This window comes from Osmerus mordax, chromosome 19 (assembly GCF_038355195.1).
Source record: "Osmerus mordax isolate fOsmMor3 chromosome 19, fOsmMor3.pri, whole genome shotgun sequence".
In the NCBI taxonomy this organism is placed as follows: Eukaryota; Metazoa; Chordata; class Actinopteri; order Osmeriformes; family Osmeridae; genus Osmerus; species Osmerus mordax.
The window spans coordinates 6,093,641-6,111,723 of NC_090068.1; the positions used below are offsets into that span (position 1 = coordinate 6,093,641).

General features: G+C 47.6%; 6 protein-coding genes across 9 annotated transcripts; 2 read left to right on the top strand and 4 right to left on the bottom strand.

Moving 5' to 3' along the window:
• Positions 1-544: 544 nt before the first annotated feature.
• On the bottom strand, positions 545-2,833 carry zgc:193711 (uncharacterized protein LOC569781 homolog). The gene is made up of 4 exons (XM_067257538.1): positions 2,760-2,833; positions 1,675-1,715; positions 1,353-1,378; positions 545-1,160 (listed from the first exon to the last, which is right to left on the bottom strand). Exons 1-4 carry the CDS (start codon positions 2,789-2,791, stop codon positions 783-785), a joined length of 477 nt encoding a protein of 158 aa, XP_067113639.1. The 5' UTR covers positions 2,792-2,833; the 3' UTR covers positions 545-782.
• A 429-nt stretch (positions 2,834-3,262) lies between these two features.
• On the bottom strand, positions 3,263-6,029 carry hspb2 (heat shock protein, alpha-crystallin-related, b2). Its single transcript, XM_067257206.1, has 3 exons — positions 5,759-6,029; positions 4,358-4,548; positions 3,263-3,851 (listed from the first exon to the last, which is right to left on the bottom strand). The coding sequence occupies exons 1-3, from the start codon at positions 5,850-5,852 to the stop codon at positions 3,624-3,626; spliced, it is 513 nt and encodes a 170-aa protein (XP_067113307.1). The 5' UTR covers positions 5,853-6,029; the 3' UTR covers positions 3,263-3,623.
• A 1,167-nt stretch (positions 6,030-7,196) lies between these two features.
• Positions 7,197-9,209, top strand: cryabb (crystallin, alpha B, b). 2 transcript variants are annotated; one of them, XM_067257314.1, is made up of 3 exons: positions 7,197-7,493; positions 7,849-7,971; positions 8,126-9,209. In XM_067257314.1, exons 1-3 carry the CDS (start codon positions 7,314-7,316, stop codon positions 8,318-8,320), a joined length of 498 nt encoding a protein of 165 aa, XP_067113415.1. In that variant the 5' UTR covers positions 7,197-7,313; the 3' UTR covers positions 8,321-9,209. The 2 variants fall into 2 exon arrangements, with proteins under 2 accessions (XP_067113415.1, XP_067113416.1); XM_067257315.1 differs by having other exon boundaries at positions 8,129-9,209.
• Positions 9,210-9,764: 555 nt separating this feature from the next.
• cfap68 (cilia and flagella associated protein 68) lies at positions 9,765-11,345 on the bottom strand. Its single transcript, XM_067257604.1, has 4 exons — positions 11,254-11,345; positions 10,726-10,970; positions 10,477-10,546; positions 9,765-10,404 (listed from the first exon to the last, which is right to left on the bottom strand). Exons 2-4 carry the CDS (start codon positions 10,945-10,947, stop codon positions 10,199-10,201), a joined length of 498 nt encoding a protein of 165 aa, XP_067113705.1. The 5' UTR covers positions 10,948-10,970; positions 11,254-11,345; the 3' UTR covers positions 9,765-10,198.
• A 214-nt stretch (positions 11,346-11,559) lies between these two features.
• mia (MIA SH3 domain containing) lies at positions 11,560-13,092 on the bottom strand. Its single transcript, XM_067257513.1, has 4 exons — positions 12,746-13,092; positions 12,184-12,317; positions 11,903-12,013; positions 11,560-11,805 (listed from the first exon to the last, which is right to left on the bottom strand). The coding sequence occupies exons 1-4, from the start codon at positions 12,861-12,863 to the stop codon at positions 11,782-11,784; spliced, it is 387 nt and encodes a 128-aa protein (XP_067113614.1). The 5' UTR covers positions 12,864-13,092; the 3' UTR covers positions 11,560-11,781.
• Positions 13,093-13,354: 262 nt separating this feature from the next.
• bicdl2 (BICD family like cargo adaptor 2) lies at positions 13,355-18,062 on the top strand. 3 transcript variants are annotated; one of them, XM_067257510.1, is made up of 10 exons: positions 13,376-13,771; positions 14,830-15,367; positions 15,490-15,705; positions 15,968-16,084; positions 16,274-16,420; positions 16,537-16,683; positions 16,951-17,025; positions 17,132-17,205; positions 17,298-17,412; positions 17,676-18,062. In XM_067257510.1, exons 2-10 carry the CDS (start codon positions 15,119-15,121, stop codon positions 17,850-17,852), a joined length of 1,317 nt encoding a protein of 438 aa, XP_067113611.1. In that variant the 5' UTR covers positions 13,376-13,771; positions 14,830-15,118; the 3' UTR covers positions 17,853-18,062. The 3 variants fall into 3 exon arrangements, with proteins under 3 accessions (XP_067113613.1, XP_067113611.1, XP_067113612.1); XM_067257511.1 differs by having other exon boundaries at positions 13,640-13,778; XM_067257512.1 differs by lacking the exon at positions 16,537-16,683 and having other exon boundaries at positions 13,355-13,771.
• Positions 18,063-18,083: the final 21 nt, after the last annotated feature.

Here is an 18,083-nt window from a genome sequence, read left to right on the forward strand (position 1 = left end):
ATTGTTTGATTGCGTGAAAGTCATTGTGAGTTACTTTCTATGCTTCCGTCTAAATACTTTTTCAGCATTGATCATTCCGCAAGAGCAAAAAAACAACAATATGCCAGTAAATATATAGTACTTTTTAAAGCCAGCAAGGATATTTTAGCTTGCTAGTTTACCGTATTCATCCGTCCGGTTTGACTGAAGTCATTCAGTTCTTCTGTTAACGTTAGCGTGCATGCCTTTCTACTGTTTATTTAGAAAACCAAACCGACTTCCTTTCTAACCATCTGAAACAAACGGCACTATAAATATCCTGTCCCTTTTATCTACTTACCAAGACTGAATGAGCTATTGTTTCTGTCTACATCGATTAAGTCAGTGAAACTTGCTGCAGGCATCCATTTACGACACAATCACTGCAGCGCAGCCCGGGCCGTTTCTATGGTTACCATGTACCAACACCACGTGCTAAGCAAAGCAAATTGGATGAAAGGAAGCTTTCCACTTTCCATTCATTTAGCTAGTACAAACAGCAAACACATTAAATAACTTTCAGACGTTTTTTGTTTTAATACAACATGGAGTTATTTGATATAATGTTATACACATAAATAGTAAAATTAAAGATTTCACACAAAAAATTATGAATATCAAGATTCATTCTGTCACACAACTGAATATAAGAAGTTGGATAAATAGAGTAAACCATTCAATCATCTAGCAATCATGGGTGAGGTCCTTAAAGTTATATAAAAAAAGTTGTAGATAGAAAAAGTCTGTGTGTGTGTTGGTCAATTCTACACCACAACTGGTTTGTGTTGGGTGGTGTGTGTGGGGCGGGGGCTGCTGGGGCTCGGTTGTTGTTGGCGTTTGGGTGTTTTCAGAGCACCAGGGGGGATGAGGATGTCGGCGGGCAGGGATGAGGGCTTCACAGGCGAGGGGCTGAACTGGCGCTGCAGGCTGGTTAGTTTTTGGTTGAGCTTCTCGCCCCGGGGAGTAAAGTTTACGGAGGCATATTCTGTATGCTGCTCATCTGAGGGGCGCGGAAACGTCCTCCCTCCGCTGGCGGCTGGGTGGGGCCTCAGCTGCAGGTCTGCATAGAGAATTCCGTCAGAGTCCTGTCTCTGCCTCTGGCCCTCGTCAGGAACATCGTCATATATATGGACGTCTGGGACCTGGGTGGTGGGGTGTGTGTGGGGGGGAGGGGGGGGGGGGGGAGGGGGGGGGGGGGCAACCACAAAGAAAAGTAAGACAAACTGAGATGGAGAGAAAGTGCCTGGTCATGACAAGTTATAATCATATGTCCATTATGGTCAAATAGAAACTGTTAATATGCATCATTCAGGGAACTATAGAGAGAATCTGACCTGTTCCTGAGGCTCCACTGGATCACCTGACACACACACACACACACACATATACACACACACACACATCCACACATATACATCCACACACAAACAACAGAGAGAGAGAGAGAGAGAGAGAGAGAGAGAGAGAGAGAGAGAGAGAGAGAGAGAGAGAATTTTAGTTCCTTAATAAAAGGAACTACTTAAAATGAGCTACTTCCTTTCTATTCATCTCATGTAGCCTTATGACAGAGGTGGGCAGGTGGCTGCAAAAAATAAGCAACCTACTGCAGGAAGATCAATTCTAAATCTGATAAGTTATGTCATGTGGGTGTCTCACCTTTTCTCTTCTTGTTTAATTTCCGAGGATTTGCACCCCATCTGGGGAAAAAACAACACACACACTGTATTTAACTGTTATGAATCTGGAATAGCTGACTGACTCATATTTGGGCATGGTTCCATGTAGTGATGGGCATTCCGGCTCTTTTTCGTGAGCCGGCTCGTTTGACTCAGCTCACTGAAAAGAGCCGGCTCTTTTGGCTCCCAAACGGCTCTTTAAAAAAAAAAAGTTTTAACTATGACTTTGACTATGATAGGTGTGAAAACAATTCGAATTAAATTATTAAATGAAATCATACTGTACCTTAACCAGAATGTCTTTAAAAATGCATTGATTTGTTATGGCTCTCCTCGGAGTTTCGACTACTCGTCTAACTGAGTGTGTGTGAGTTGGCTCAGCCCTTCCTCATGCAGTATAATTGGTGGACATCGCGTGTATGATTGACAGGAACAGAATGTGAGGCTGATCGTGTGCTCCTTTAGGCCTACAAGTATTTTTTTGTTGTTCTTTGAATTAGTCAATTATTTTAAATACAATTAAAATTCATTATTTCATTATTACATACTCATTTAATTTATATAGGCTATATTAATCTATAAAAAATAGAGTCGGCTCTTCAGATATGCAAGCCAGCTCCCGACGTTCACCTACAAGAGCCGTCTCCTTCGCGAACAACCCATCACTATGGCACCATTCATTATCTATTCCATTCTATTCCATGGTCGCCCAAACCAGGTCATCAACCAACCTTTACATTTGAAACATTCTCTAAAACAGCTAGCCAACACAATGACAGTCTTTATTGAACAGATGGATCAATAACAGCTGCCGAAATTAGGTCAAAGATCAAATTCCTTAAGCTGGCAAATGTACTTGGCTCCAACTATAGTTTACACTTACTGACAATGGTGAAGCTAGGTATGTAGCCCAACAGCATTTTAGTGGAAACATTTCCGTTAGACTACAACCACTTACCACCTCAACACTTCACAGGACAAATACGCTTTACCAGCGATTAGGCCTAATAATAAAAACGTAGCCTATTTAAGGTGAATGTAAAGTTTAATTTGACCTATGCCTACCTGTCGAGTGTTTTGTTCAACCCGTTGCCCATGGTCGTTCATCACCAGTAAATCCCCCGAGCGACTTTCGTTGAATTAGGTTTTGTTTCCGTGTTCAATGCAAATACCTGTTCAGTGAAGGAGGAGCGAACTGCAGGTGTAACGGACTCGGTGTGGGAATAGTGTGGGGGAACGACCTTGTTAAAGTGGTCTGGACTTTACGCCTGAATGCAACACAAACACACACACGCGGCTACCTACACTGTTGTCAACGATTAACTAAAGATGTTTATCAGCAAATTAATTATTTGACGCAGTACGCCTATGGTGTTCAAATGACTGAATCAAAATTCCCGATGTCATTTTGGCTGTCAGATTTTATTGAAGCACAGACCTAAGTCATTGGGAGGTAAACGCTCATTTAGATTGTAATGTAAAATAGATCACATAGAATTTTGCAAATAGATAGGCTGCTACAAAAGTGGACATACTTATGAGTCCTGACATATTAAACGTAGACGCAGTTTGTATACCAGATTACTTTTTATTATCACAACTGTAGTCAAGCACGAGAGCTACGGACATAATCTGTGGGAGGTGATGTTCAACCGATGGACTGTATATCCATCAACCACAGACGCTGTTTATTAGAGCGGTGTGTGCATGAACTGTGCATGTCAGGACAGCAACACCGTAGCTCAACCATTCCTCTCTCCCAGACCTCCAGAAGTGGTTAGGAGCTTCCGGAACGCTATGGGTGAGGTGACACGCCCACTCCCAGTAAGTTCCTTTCCAGATCATCTTGGATATTACAGATGGTTTCAAACCTCTGGTTGGTAGGACAGTCCAGCTGCTGGAGCCTCATTTTCAGAGGCTGCTTCCCTTCTAGGACTTCTTGGGGGCCTTGGGGGCCTTGTCGGTGTGTATGGTGCATAGGTGTGTGACGGGGAGCTCGGGGGTGGCTCTGGGGCTGGACATTGTCAGGATGCCGTCGTGTGACACGTGGACCTGGAGCAGGAGGGGGTCCACGCCTGCAGGCAGGATGTAGGTGCGCGTGAAGGACCGACTGACGAAACCGTGGGCATCCTGCTTCTGGGAATGATTTCCTGTCACCTGCAGAAGACGGAGAGAGAGGTCACGGTCGGAGGTGAAAGGACAGATTCCGTTCTGTTTGTGTTCTTGCTACCTGCCCATTCTTCCCTTCTATATTGTTTGTCTTTCTACCGTTAATTTGTCCTTGGTCTCTTTCTTTTCAGTATGCCGTTGTAACAGACGTGGTCTTGCTCTGTCAGAGGTATACGGGCCGATGTTCGCCCCTCACTGGGGTCGAACACGCCACCTCTGACTTCCCAAGCACGACCACTACCAGCTACGCCAACGAAAAGCTAGCTATTCGTTGACGCGGGTGGCCTGTTTACATACTTGAAGAGTGAGTTTAAACCGATACACACCGGCTACACCGTCTCCTCTTACCCTCTCTTGCCCTCTCTTGCTTAATCATCCATTCTTCCTATCATCCTTTTTGTCCGTTAGAATCTATTGACTCCTTCTCTTTTCCACTCCTCGGTTCTCTCTCACCACCAGCCTCGCTGCACTCAGCCCTTCTCCTTCTCGCTCACCTCCAGCAGGTTGTCAACAGTGCGCACTGTAAGCTCGTCGGGGGTAAACTGGCAGACGTCCAATTGAACGCGCCACATTCCTGACTCCTCCTCTATCTGTGAGAAGCCCCGCTCCAGCTGCTTGGTGATTCGTGGACGCACGTAGTATCCATGGTAGAGGGTGGGGGTCAACAGGTCCTGTGGCGTTAAGGCTACGGAGCAGAGAAGGGGGGCGGAAATCGAAATCAACAGAAATGAATGCATACAGGGGCGGTTCTGGGAGGGGGGCAGGGGGGACCAGTGCCCCTATGACAACAAGCTTGGACCCCCTTGTGCCCCCGAGTCTGAATAATTATAAACATGCTCTTTTGCCTGTGAATGCCTGCAATGCAGTGAAGAAAACTATATGACAAAAATAATGTTTAATTTATCTGCCCCCTCTAACAGTACAACTGGCCCCAGCTTGGCCCTCCTAGTTGAAATGGTCTAGAACCTCTCCTGATATATAGGCCTAATAAAAAAACAGATCCATACCCAAATAAAGTGCCAGTCTGGCCTTTGAAAAGGAATGGCATAAATGAGGTAATTTGAGTTTGAATGTAAATTAAGAGTGCAGGTTGAGTATTTGGTCAAAAAGAGGAAGTTAGCATTCCATAGGTGTTTACCCAGTGCGGAAGTGAATACGAGACTGCCAGTCTCCAATATCAGTGTAATCCAAAATATTTACATGTTATCTTTTGAGCAGAACATTATGACCTCACTCCTGCCCCAATGATCTATGTGTGCTGTCAGTGTGTTTGTATGCTATACTTAGTTTCCTGTCTCACTGTTGCATCAATACGGTGTATATTTACGTCCCTAGTCTCCATGGCTTTAGTGCTATGACGTCCCAATACATGGGTGTCTCTCCCTCTCTCCTTAACTCTATCCCTTTGTGTTTGAATGTAGACAGGCTCAGTGGTTTGGCTTGTTTGGCTCTGGGGAACTAAAAATGGTTTGATTTGTGTGTGTGTGTGTGTGTTGGAGGTTACGAGGTTAGGCCATATCTATCGTACTAGGAGAATGTTCCAGGCTTGCATATCTGACATAACTTATTAAGGGGAACCCCATTTAGAAGGAGCCTCTATTTTTACACACAGATTTGCCCAGGTCAGTGTAACTGCAGCTCTCCTTCATAAATACACACACACATACAAACACATACACACACACACACACAGAATAACCAAATTCTGAGAACAGAGGACCAGCTGATGTTGACATCGACAACGAAACAATTGCGACACAAAACCTCACACTCTCCACCTTATCACATCCTCAGCGGTATTACTTCACCAACTCAAACACACACACACACACACGAGAAACACACAAGTCACTGAAACTCAAGCAAAGACACACACACAAACATCAGGTTCCTACCCTCTCCGAATGTTTGGTCGTAGATACGGCTTGGTGAGTTCAGCTCATACTGGGTACTCATAGGATACGCATGTGGGACCGTTCGGTCTGCCATTCTGCAACACAATGAGAGGGAGGGAGAAATAAACAGAGAGAGAGAGAGAGAGAGAGAGAGGAAAAGGGCAGACAGGGAAAAGAAGGTCCAGAGACAGAGTCAACACAAAATAAGTGCCACAGGATTTGAAGTTTGAACAGCAAGTGAGAAAGAGGGAGAGAGGGGGGGGGAGAGGGAGAGAGAGAAAGGGAGAGAGAGAGAGATGAAGGGGCACAGGTCTGAAGGAATGTCTGGCTCAACAGGGATGGTGATAAAGGCACTGTAAATAGAGAGGGCACACTGTGAAACTCTCACACTCTCTATCACAATTTTAGAACAGACTCAGTTAAGTGGACTCTAGTCGAGCGCACATTCAAATCTCTGTACTGCATGTCTGTACTACTGGATAATGTGATTGATTGGAATGGCTGGTTTAGTCTGGTAGATATCAGTTTAGCTTGAAATATTGTATTTATCAATACAGAAAATGAGGGGTATGGTCTTGCTTGGTACATCTCTTTGCCCCCAAAAACACCTTCAGCCCAACTTGTGTCTGTTTGAAGATCATTGGTAGAGAATTACATAAATATCCTTGATTCCCTTTTGACAGATAGTACCCTAAGGATTAACAGGTGATGGCTTGGGTTGTTAATAGCAGTCATATGCGCAGTAGTGATGCAGTTAGCAGCAACATCAGAAGAAGAACTGTAGCAAGAGTTTAGATGTAAACAAAAAAACAAGGGGAGAGAAACCTGACACACACACACATACAGTACACGCACTTAGTTGCCAAAACTGCTAATCACCACAGGCATATCCCACCGGACATCCAGCCGCCCCCTGTACCCTGTCGTCTCCTGCCCATGTCCACAACCCTGGCTCTCTGTCTACTTTAGGACTAACTCTAATGCTCTGGCACTGAGGTTACATGCATACACACACACACACACACACACACTCACAAACGTTACACACCCAGACAGGGGCATTTCCTGGGCAGTGACCACAGGGGCATCAGCACTATTCACTGCCAGGGCATCACCCCATCATGGAGAGAGAAAGAGAGAGGTAGTGGGTGTGGAGAGAGAGAGAGAGAGAGAGAGAGAGAGAGAGAGAGAGAGGAGGAAGAGAGAGATGAAGGGAGAAAAACAGTTGACATCATTGTTCCAGAAGGATCAGACTGCTGGCAGGACCAGAGCTAGGGTGGTAGACGGAGGGATGGAGGGAGGGGCACGAGACAACAGGAGGGCAGAGGGACCGAGGGAGAGGGGGGGGGGGTCGGAGAGGGGTATATATGAGCCTGCTGGGAGAGGCAACAGCTGCATCAACCAGCTCCACGGTCCAGCCAGCGGAACCAACCACCAAACTGTCTGCAACGGCAACCTATCCCACCATAGTACCCAGAGCTCTCTCTCGTTCGCTTTTTCCTCTTCTGTCCTTCATTCTATCTCTCTCTTTCGCTCTCTCTCACGGAGCTGAGTCATGGATGTCCCTATCCAGTACCCCTGGTACCGCCGGGCCTTCTCCCACCGCATGCCTGACCTGTACTCCGGAGAAGCTCTCCCAGACCTGGCCCTCGGCTGGCCCTTCACCTGGCCCTTACCCTGGATGAGGACTTCCTTTCCACGATGGCTCAACTGGGCCGATGGTGGACACGCCGAGGTAAGACAGGAAGTGAGGTCACCTGACCCTTCCTGCTACTGTTAACTTCTTTGGATGGAAGGGAATTAACAGAGCCGTGAACGAGCTGTACCGTTCTGTGTGTGTGTGTGTGTGTGTGAAAGTGAGGGAGAACAGGAGAGAGAGAAAGGGACAGAGAAACTGACACAATACGACACAGAGAAACCATTGTTTGTGTGTTTTGGGGTGGGGTGGTGGGGGGATTGTATTCCTGTGTCTGTCGTTGCCTTGTCAAACGCTGGTTTTGGACATTCAGCCCACAGCATTCCCCAGGCAAATACATAACCCTCGTGCTGTTTGTGTGTGTTTGTGTGCGTGTGTGTTTGTGTGTGTGTAGATGCGCGCCGAGAAGGATCGATACATGATCAATCTGGACGTGAAGCATTTCTCTCCTGAGGAGATTAATGTCAACATCAATGGAGACTTCATCAGAATACATGCCAGGCACGAGGAACGACAGGTCAGGACACACACAGAGACACACACACGTTCACAAAAGGGCATGTGGGAGAGATGAATTTCAGTTTAGAATATTGTGGACTACAAACAGGGACTCTTACTCTTACACCCCCCCCCCCTCCCCTCCCCTTTCACGTTTCCTCTCTGTGTCCCAGCAGGATGACCACGGCTTTGTGACGCGGGAGTTTGTGAGGAAGTACAAGCTTCCCGGGGGCGTGGGTAGCGGTGATGTCACCTCGTCTCTGTCATGTGACGGCGTGCTGACAATCTACGCCCCCCGGGGCTTCGCTGGCCAGGAGCGAACCATTCCCATCACCTACGAGGATGGGGCTGAACCACAGAAGAAGTAGAGCCCATGCCCGCCTCTGACCCAGTCTGACCTCTGACCCCCCCTGCTGCTTCCTGTCTGTCTCTGACTTCAATCCGTGTTTGTTTACAACAGAATCGGTGACAGCCATATGACTGAGGGCAGCTTTAGTTCATAAGAGTTTCACCTATTCTGTTCCTTCAGATCTCCAAAAGCTTTTATTGGGACGTGAACATTTCCTAATGATTGATAGACAAAACAATGGTCCACCCAATATAGCAAGAACACATTTGAATTTGATTGTTTCCACTTGATGGGGATGCATCAAACCAATCTCACATCAATCTAACTTTCAAAATCATATGTCTATCAATCAAACTAAGATTCTGAATGTCTGCCAGTCTACAGCCATAAAATGTGTTTTATGTCCATTCTAGTGGCTTGACATTGCGTGCTCTGGTCTGGTAAGTGGTCTAGTGTTTGACTATAACTGGATATGGCCTGTGGGCTTTTGCAACCTTTGTTCTAATTCTAATCTACTTACGAATCTAACCCCTGACACAAAGAAGAACACATTTTCCTCAAAGCTGAACCCATCACCAATGCTGCCCTATACTGACGGGGTTTAGGAAAAACTGTGTCGCAAGTTATCACAAACCCAAGAGATTGTAACACCCCTGAAATCCCAGTACCACAGAACAACTTAGAACACTTACCATACTGATAGGCCCCCAAAAAAATGCTCACGTGACTGTGTGCAGTTGTTATTCAAGTAGATCGATATGTGAACCTGTTGGCATGTATTGTGGGTATGCATGTGAATGTGTCTGCTGCTTGCCTGAAAATCTGCATTCCTGAGTGAGTGTGTTCACTTAATCGACCAGGGACCACATCATGTTCTTCACTCCAGAAGAGGAGGGAGAAAGGGGGAGGGGATCAAAGGTGGGAGAGCTTGGGGGGGGGGGGGGGGAGGATAGCGGAGAATAGGGCTGAGAAGGAGAGAGCGAGAGCTGGGGGGGGGGGGGGGGGGGGGAGGTTGGCAAAGCAAACAGACGCAGGTTTGTTGGGGAATGGGTGAAAGACTGGGCTCCTGGAGGCTGTAACGGGGGGCTCAGAGCTGCTGAAAGCCTGGAAGCGTGTGAGAACGCGTGTGTGGATGTGGGTAGGCAAACGTGCATGGGTGTTTGTGCGCATGTGGGCCGGGGCTCCTGTCAGGAACTGCGTTTGCTGATTAAGGCTTCATCATTCCTTTGTATCCAAGACAACCCTCTGCTGTATTAACCCATCATTTCACATGTTAACTAAGTAGTCAATAGAATAGACTAAGAATAAATGATGAACCACAAACGCTCCGAGTCTGTCTCCTTTGTGTCATTTAGGCCGTAAGTGCTCGGAGAAAGCCCTATTACAATCACGGCACTTCCAATACAAATAAACCCACATTTCACTTTTTTTGTCGTTGGAAAGAGTTCAATCAACTAATGGAGCTGAAGCATTAGAGTACATTTACATTTAGTCATTTAGCAGACGCTCTTATCCAGAGCGACTTACAGTAAGTACAGGGACATTCCCCCCGAGGCAAGTAGGGTGAAGTGCCTTGCCCAAGGACACAACGTCATTTGCACGGCCGGGAATCGAACTGGCAACCTTCAGATTACGAGCCCGATTCCCTAACCGCTTGGCCATTTGACCCCACACAGTACAGTGGGAAACTTCAAACAGACTAAACATTTTAGAGGGGTCCTTTATTGTTTCTATTGACTTTACATTGTTTATATTGGTGTATATATAGTTGCTGTTTTTTTTTTTACACAGGTGAGCGTTATGTTAGACAGAGGTAGGACTGCATTGTAAAAATATAAATGACAGATGCAGACCGAGACAAAGATTGTGTCCTTCCTGGTGAGGTGATGGTGGTGGGTTACTGAGGAGTTGAAATGGGGGGTTCGGACTCTCCTGCCTGTACCTGTAACTCGGGAGTTCTAGGTGTGTGTGACGTGTGTGTGCGTCCACGCAGAGAGGCCGAGGACGCGATGTAGTCTCGGCGGTAGCAGGAGTTGGGAGGGGTGCTTGGAGGGTCTAACTCGGGTTGGTGACCCGGGAAACTCCTCACCTCTCTCCGTTCACCTGGAAAAACAGGGCAGGTCATTTACCTTTGTGTGTGTGCATGAGAAATTGGTCCAGGTTTGTGGTACTTACAGGTAGATATCGGTCTCCTCTCTTTTCTTTGGAAGGCTGAAGAATAGCTGGTTTCAAAGTAGTGAGAGAACTGTGAAGGTGGGGTATGGACTGATTAGGGAAGCTGTGTGGTGTTTACAATGGAAACTCATTGGCAAAGCCATGCTAGTCTAATTTTTTTACTCAACAAAAAAACATGTTTGTCATTTTCAAGGGCAAACCAGAAAAGCTACGTCTGGATTGGGTTTCACCTGCCCCGCAACCTCGTACCTGGGAAGGTAATGGACGTAATATCCTATTATATTTGGCGTCTTTACGTTGTTCGACCCAGTTTCCTATCAGAGTTTCTGGACCGTAGGCATCCTCGTTTGTGCCACAGCGCCATCCGTACTGACGGAACTTGTCCTCGGGGCGCGCGTCGCTCCAGACTTCGCCTTGGCCAGATGCGCGCAACCCGTAGTGGAACGGGGGCGAGCTGAGTGGAAACTCCATCCTGCAGTCTTGCAGCAGTGCAACTGATAGCCAACAAAGAAAGACAGACATCTATCCACTATTCTACTAGAGAATTCGATTACAACTTTAGTATTTAGGTCACCATGGTATCAACTGCACTGACTAAGCGCTATGGCTTTGACAAAACAAAAAAAGGCTAGATAAATTAAAAACCGTCCAATTTTCAATTTCACATTTCCAAAACAAAAATTAATAGATATGTAAATTGATTTAGAGCTACGTCAATTACAAGACCATTGTTTTCGTTGTCAAAAGTTTTGACAAGCTTGACGCTGCATTACTCACGTTCATCCAATGAATGAAACGCCTATTCCGATCGATAAAAGGGGCTACATGAAAAATAATTAGGCTACTGGTTGCTGGACCGTCCAGAGGCACCTCACTCGACACACCAGTAGGGCTGTTGTGTTGTCAGAGCATAAACTCCCCCTGCGCGCTCTTTTGTTGAGGCGCGCTTCCTTGGTGACGCACATGCAGGACATACCCACAACTTTAAAGACGAGTATCATACAGTTCATTGGCAAACAATGGTAACGGCAGACAAGGAATAAGTAAAGGTAAAGGATGACCAAAGACTTGTAGCAGCGCTGGTTCTTTATTTTGACCCAATGAATGTAAACACTGACATTCGTATCGGTTACGCTGAACGTTTCTCTGTTGAAGAAAAGCTGCTATATGTGTAGGCAAGGTAATACTGAGAAGACTCTGCCCTACTCTAAAGAGACAGCACGGATTGTTGGGTAATGTGTGGAAGCTTCCAGAGACTTGGTTGAGCCGTCATCCATGACTGTAGAGGTGGTCTTAGGCTGAGCATCAGTTACAGTAGAAGTCCCATTTCTGCAGGAGAGGAGAGTAGAGGCAAGAAAAATAAGTATGTGTGTGTGTGTGTGTGTTTTAGGGGGAAGTCATTGTGTGTGTGTGTTTATCCACTTACATCAGTCTTGACCTCAGTGGTGGCGGGCATGAGTGCGTGTGTCTCCTCCACCACGCTGCTGGGGAAATGGCCCAGACGAGCCTCCTGCTCTCCATAGTAGGAACCCTGTACCTGTTGGCACAAACACACTTCATGTGAAGGCTAAGCCTAGACAACCCTTAAGGGGGAATGACATGGTTACACATCCTAACTGCACCCACACAAAAGAATATAAACGAAACCATTGCATTTATATTCCACCCATAACACACAGACACACACACACACGTGCTAACACTCACACTGCCAGCCCAGAAGAGGTTCCCTCTGTCTTTCAGCATGGCGTAGACGTAGATCAGCTGTCCTTGTCTGATAGGGATGAACCTGCAGTCTCCAGGATAGTAGTCCTCCAGGGCACGGGCTATTAGGATGGGGTCTACAGAGACAGAACTGGGTCAAACACGATCTGTAAAACTTGCAAACACTGAGTATTTGCTTGAGTCTGGAGCACCAAATGGACGGGAGTTTGCATGTTTCAGGGCAGTTTCGTTCATGTTATGGCACCAGACAAGCGCAATCAAGCACAGGGGGTGCATTTGAACAGATTTCAAATACTATTTGATCCCGCCTTAAAAGTGAAGCGCCTTCTTCATCACAGCATTACATATTTTGTCATGACCGATCAACTGCCACGGTTACGGTGAAAACTAGTAGTAGTTTTCTAGTAGTTTGGCATCTACTAGCCTATAAATTGGTCAGCCCAGAGGGCGTTTTGAGAACTTCCAACGTGTGACGCAGCAGTACTTTGAGGCTGGCAGGTTAATGTAGAGGCTGTTAAGTTGCATTCGTAGTTGGTTTACTCACGGCTGCATTCGGCGTCGGCGCAGAGCTTCTTGTCGGACAGTTTGGGCATCTGCCTCCCTGCCTGTGAGAGAGGCAGCAGGAGGCAGGCTAGCAGGACGAAGTGGAGAGTGCACGGCATGGCTGGGTCTGAGGCTGGTGGCGGAGCAGCCTGTGGTTCTGCCTCTGGGAAGGAGAACAGACTGGGGGAGGGGGGGGGACTTCTCACTCACTCGCTCCCTCACACACACACACAGTTCTGTTCAGTCCTTAGTACAGCAGGTAAACAGGATGAGGAGTAGAGCGGGGGCCTGACAAGACAGACCTCTGGTTGTTCGATCCCCCTCACCCTTCCACCCTCAGGCCTCCCACCCCCCAACCACCATTTCACCCTGAGTAACCCCCCCCACACACACACACACACTCTCTCACTCCTCTCCCCATAGCAACACACTTAACTAACTGTCTGAAGACTGGAGAAGGTCCCACATCACAGTGGCTCATAATGCTGGAATTCTCCTTAGACACAAACATTTACCTGAATTGGACCAACAGAACTTTAAATCTTCAGCATGCCACCTTATGCCAGCCCCCTCGCACAAACTAGGACAGCTCCTCTAATTCATTCCTCAAATTTGTGAGAGCTGAGGTGTACATGTGTCAGTGTTGTGCGAGTTTGAGACCGAGGGGAGAATCTGTCACAGCTAGTTCTCCTTGTCCACCACTAGAGGTCAGTGCTGACAGTCTGACCCTGATCTCAGTGGCGCAACAGAGTCTACAACAACTAATGAGGTGCTGACACAACAGTTACCTGTCCCTCAACCAGAGGGCTGAGCCATTTGCTGCATTTACATACGTTTCCACACCCAGGGCTGGCTTCAGCTCCACGGAAACTGTCCCAGCACACACGTACCTAAGCAACCAAACAGGAAAAGCCACAAAGAGTTGGCAGGGGATTGCCAGGAAGAGAGACCTAGCTATGGACAGATCAAACCTGGGCTGGGATAACTCACAGGACTGACCCCTAGGTGGACTGAGCCATGATCCCAGGTGAGTGGTGAGTGTGTGTATGTTTTTGTGAGAAGAAATGATACGATATCTTCAGCGTGTCTATGGAAGAGAATTGCTGTTTACAGAAGAATGATACTGAAAGGAAATAGCACCATGAGGTAGGATAAGGGTCGGGTTTAAGGCATGTTGTGTTGTGAGTGTGTCTAAATTAGGTTTCAGCGCTGTTAGAAGTATTGGTGGTGGTGTTGTATAGTCTGGCTGGGGGAATTAATGGGGAGAATTAAAAGGACAGAACATCATTGTGTTTGATAGAGGCTCAATGTCAATGAGTGGCTTTCCCATTTATCAACCAAACATTGACTTAGTGGAGGCTTATGCAAACCCCATCCAGTACCAGGGGAGAGGGGGAGAGAGAGGAACACGCTGAGAGAGAGAGAGAGGTAGAGATAGAAACCGTGATAAAAACTACAAAATGATTGTGGTGATGTTAAAGGGAGTCAGGTGGCTGAGTGGTTAGGGAATCAGGCTAGTAATCGGAAGGTTGTTGGTTCGATTCCCGGCTGTGTCAAATGACGTTGTGTCCTTGGGCAAGGCACTTCACCCTACTTGCCTCAGGGGAAATGTCCCTGTACTTACTGTAAGTCGCTCTGGATAAGAGCGTCTGCTAAATGACTAAATGTAAATGTGATGTTGGATAAGTTAGGAAGATGGCCGATACATATACCAACATAAGCAGTGTATTTGGAGACGTGTTAAAGGGGTGGCGTTGCCGGGACTGGTGGAAGGGATGGTAGCAGGGGTGGCAGTCACAATCAAGGTGAAATAATAGACGAAAGAGCAGAGGAGCTTTAGGGTGGTATATCTGTGGAATGTGGGTGGTGGACCCATGATAATAGTGGAGCAAGAGAGACACAAAAGCTGCTCGCAAACAAAAGAACTGGTTTAAGGTCATGGAAGATTACATTACAACATTACAGAACATGCACACCCATGAACACTGTCTCCCAAATACACACAAACACACACACACAAGATAAGAATTGTGTTTGTCTTTTGGTATGCAAACTTCAGTTCATCATTGGTACCTTGTCCGACAGGACCTGACCAGACCAGAGTAACAGAGACCAGAAAGACCACACCAGGGCCTCCCCACAAGAGAGAAGAGAGAAGACCAAACTAACCAGACCCAGAGAGGCTATCTAAACACAAGGAGGAGAACAGTCAAGACCAGCCGAGCCCAGGCTTCCACAGGCTCCTCTAGGCGTGTGTTGGTGTGTGTGTCCATGCAGACAAGGAGATAAGAACCTCACCCAGCTGAAATGATGATCCGCGACATCTGACCCGCCCGACCCCATCCTTGGCTGAGTGACCCCCCCCCCCGGAGCCATGTTCTCTCACCGGAATGACAGCCTTCCCTCCCCGAGTCTGGAAGACTCTTTCTTCCCTCTCTCTTCCTCCTCGTCTTCCCTCTGTCTCTCGCTGGCCCTCCCCTCCTCCTCTGCTCACTCCCGGGTGGGGGAGGGCGGGGAGGGCATGGAGACGGACCTGATCCTGGCGGCGGAGTTGGGTCAGGCTCTGTTGGAGAGGAACGAAGAACTGGCAGCCGCTCTCGAGCAGAGAGAGAGAGAAGTCGAGGTGAGAGACTGTAAGAGAAGGACGGCAAAACAAACATAGAGAGTAAGAAAGAGGGAAAGTCCATGGATTTACTGTGATGCTGTGTATGTGTTTTTGTTTGTTTGTGTGTGTGTGTGTGTCAGGTTCTGCAACAGGAGAAACATGTGCTCCAGAGAAGGTTGGACATGAGTGAGATGACGCTAGGCCAGAGAGAAGCGGAGCTCACCTCTGACATCACAAGCTTGCGTGAGGAGCTGGAGCGACATCACAGCCGGGGGCGGGACCGGAGGCGGGATGAGAGCGAGCAGCTCACTCAGCTAGCCAATCACAACCATCGACTGGTCGAACAGCTGGCTGAGGTAAACACTCACCTGCAGTTCAGGGATCTCTCTGGGAGGGGGAGACAAAGAAAGGGTGGAGAGAGAGAGAGAGAGAGAGTGTGTGTGTGGGTGGGTGTGTGTGTGTTTGTGAAGCAGTGTCACGGAAGCAGAAATGCAAACCGACAGGTTTTTTATAGCCTTTGATGAAAACATCTCTCCCTCCCATCTTGGTGTCATCTCTCGCTTGCCTCTCACCGCTCTCTCTCCCTGCTCTCTCTCCCTCTCTCCTCCCTTCCTCCAGGCTGTCTCGGTCGAGCACAGTCTGAGGTGTGAGCTAAGGTCTCTCAAGGATGAGATGGATGACTCGTCCTTCAGCCGGGACATCAGCTTCACACAGCTGGGGAGCACCCAGGCAGAGGTACACACACGCAGAACTCCCCCTTCCAGCCGTCAGCCATGCAGTGCTCTGGACGACAGTCAAACGTATCATGTGCGTGACCATCTACGTTTTTCCCCCCTGCCTCGTCCTCGTCTCCTCCTGCTCCCTCCTTCTCTCTCCGACCATTCTTCTTGCTTTTGCCCCCGTCTTCCGTTTCTCCACGTCCAGAACAGAGTTTTGCAGGAGCGTCTTTCTCTCATAGAGAAACAGCTGGCGTCGTCCCAAGACGACACCGATAGGCTGAGGGCGGAGAGGGAGGGGCTGAGAGAGAGACTGACAGAGATGCAGACCAGCCTGAGAGAAAGAGAAGCAGAGGTAAAGAAAACAAAAGAGACACAGGGTGAATGGAGATTGTAAGAGTGCGCTACACGGACTAACCTTTATAACCCGCGTATGTGTGTGCGTGTGCGTGTGTGTGTGTGTGTGTGTAGCTGGAGCAGGAGCAGGGCTTGGTGTTTGAGTTGCGGACGTTGAATCGTTCTCTACAACAGAGAGCCCTGAGCCTGGGAGAGGAGAGCAGTGTGGAGAACACACACACACATCCCCAGTCTCTGCATAGTGAGATACAGCAGTCACAGGTACACAAACACACACACACACTCACACACTGTATAACAAAAGCTTCCAACGCACAGGTTTCAACTGAAACACTGCACAGTATGAACAAACTAACAAACTAACTACTCCCTTTCATCGTCTCTGACTCACTGACAAGTCAAGGTTGTGCAACACAATGGGACAGTGCTTTTAAAGGGACAGTATGTTATTTAGTAACTTATTTAGTTCACTCTACGGTTGCTTGACAGTGTGTAGAAATGGTTCTGATGAGTCCTGTCCCCTCCTAGGCCAAAGAGGCTCACCTCGTCTACTCTGCAGTCCTGCAGGCTAGAGACGAGGAAATACACACTCTGAAAGAAGAGGTGGGTTCTGATTTCCACACACACACACACACGTCCACACACAGTAGTTGCATGTACAGATCATTCATGCCTAAAGACACAAAAACATTCTCTGTGTCTGTTTTAGCTGAGCGCCAAACAGGCAGAGTTTGATTCTCTGAGGAAGGATCTTGAGCAATTTCCAGGAAAGCCCTCTTACAGGTAACGCACACATACACACGTTCGCTTTCCCGATTCTTTTTCTCTTCTCGCTTTGTCCTGCACATACAAATAATGTGCGTGCGAATGCTCAGTTCTCTAGAGAACGAGGTCATCACCGTGCGCCAGGAGAGAGATTCCCTCACCCAGCAGCTCCTCAACACCATCAAACACAAGGTGGCGCTGTCCCAGGAGGTCGACGCGTGGCAGGTGGGGGTCCACGGGTGTCCGTGCTCACGGAAAGGGATGCGTGTCGTCGCAATCGTGTGCAGATCTTGTTGGTTTCCGTTTTTCACGTTAAAGCCGGACCTCGGCTTTATTTTTCCGTAAAGCCGTTTCTCAACGTGTCTTTGCCTCTTTCCGTCCCTCCTTCTCTCTCTCTCTCTCTCTTTCTTTCCCTTTCTCTCTCTCTCTCTCTCTCTCTCTCCCTCTCTCTTTCTTTCCCTCTCTCTCTCTCTCTCTCTCTCTCTCAGGAGGACATGCGCTTGGTGATCAGTCAGCAGGTGCACCTGCAGGAGGAGGAGAGACAGAAGGCGTTGGAGAAGAAGAAAGAGAGTGGGCTGCAGAGAGGCTCTCGCACCAGGTCCCTGCGAGTGCGAGGAGAAGGAGGAAAAGGCTTCTTCTCCTCTCTGTTCAGAGGGGACTCGTAGAAAAGAAAGAAGTCATTTTCATACCCTGCCAATGGGCCAGCAGATACCTTCTGTAGTTCAGCCATCAAGAAAGGTTTCAAAAGACAAACCATTTAGATGAACCTTTTGTATATAATGTTCACCTGTATTAACTATTATTTCGTAAATTATTATGGATCTGTGTATTGGAAATAAACATACTTTAGTAACACTCTGTGCCAATGCTTGTGTTTTTTTTGCTTCTTACAACTG

What these genes read in the sequence shown, in the direction of transcription:
- cryabb (XM_067257314.1), top strand. Translation starts at nt 7,314, where the DNA reads ATGGATGTCCCTATCCAGTACCCCTGGTACCGCCGGGCCTTCTCCCAC. An exon ending in CCGATGGTGGACACGCCGAG is followed by an intron (nt 7,494 to 7,848) that starts GTAAGACAGGAA and finishes GTGTGTGTGTAG; the next exon opens with ATGCGCGCCGAGAAGGATCG. An exon ending in CCAGGCACGAGGAACGACAG is followed by an intron (nt 7,972 to 8,125) that starts GTCAGGACACAC and finishes TCTGTGTCCCAG; the next exon opens with CAGGATGACCACGGCTTTGT.
- zgc:193711 (XM_067257538.1), bottom strand. Translation starts at nt 2,791, where the DNA reads ATGGGCAACGGGTTGAACAAAACACTCGACAG. An exon ending in TTGAACAAAACACTCGACAG is followed by an intron (nt 1,716 to 2,759) that starts GTAGGCATAGGT and finishes TTTTTTCCCCAG; the next exon opens with ATGGGGTGCAAATCCTCGGA. An exon ending in CAGTGGAGCCTCAGGAACAG is followed by an intron (nt 1,161 to 1,352) that starts GTCAGATTCTCT and finishes CCCACCACCCAG; the next exon opens with GTCCCAGACGTCCATATATA.
- hspb2 (XM_067257206.1), bottom strand. Translation starts at nt 5,852, where the DNA reads ATGGCAGACCGAACGGTCCCACATGCGTATCCTATGAGTACCCAGTAT. An exon ending in CGACCAAACATTCGGAGAGG is followed by an intron (nt 4,549 to 5,758) that starts GTAGGAACCTGA and finishes TCTGCTCCGTAG; the next exon opens with CCTTAACGCCACAGGACCTG. An exon ending in CTGTTGACAACCTGCTGGAG is followed by an intron (nt 3,852 to 4,357) that starts GTGAGCGAGAAG and finishes CGTCTTCTGCAG; the next exon opens with GTGACAGGAAATCATTCCCA.
- bicdl2 (XM_067257510.1), top strand. Translation starts at nt 15,119, where the DNA reads ATGTTCTCTCACCGGAATGACAGCCTTCCCTCCCCGAGTCTGGAAGAC. An exon ending in GTGAGATACAGCAGTCACAG is followed by an intron (nt 16,684 to 16,950) that starts GTACACAAACAC and finishes GTCCCCTCCTAG; the next exon opens with GCCAAAGAGGCTCACCTCGT. An exon ending in TACACACTCTGAAAGAAGAG is followed by an intron (nt 17,026 to 17,131) that starts GTGGGTTCTGAT and finishes TGTCTGTTTTAG; the next exon opens with CTGAGCGCCAAACAGGCAGA.
- cfap68 (XM_067257604.1), bottom strand. Translation starts at nt 10,947, where the DNA reads ATGGAGTTTCCACTCAGCTCGCCCCCGTTCCACTACGGGTTGCGCGCA. An exon ending in TACGTCCATTACCTTCCCAG is followed by an intron (nt 10,547 to 10,725) that starts GTACGAGGTTGC and finishes CCACCTTCACAG; the next exon opens with TTCTCTCACTACTTTGAAAC. An exon ending in GAGGAGACCGATATCTACCT is followed by an intron (nt 10,405 to 10,476) that starts GTAAGTACCACA and finishes CTGTTTTTCCAG; the next exon opens with GTGAACGGAGAGAGGTGAGG.
- mia (XM_067257513.1), bottom strand. Translation starts at nt 12,863, where the DNA reads ATGCCGTGCACTCTCCACTTCGTCCTGCTAGCCTGCCTCCTGCTGCCT. An exon ending in ACCTCTTCTGGGCTGGCAGT is followed by an intron (nt 12,014 to 12,183) that starts GTGAGTGTTAGC and finishes TTGTGCCAACAG; the next exon opens with GTACAGGGTTCCTACTATGG. An exon ending in CCACTGAGGTCAAGACTGAT is followed by an intron (nt 11,806 to 11,902) that starts GTAAGTGGATAA and finishes CCTCTCCTGCAG; the next exon opens with AAATGGGACTTCTACTGTAA.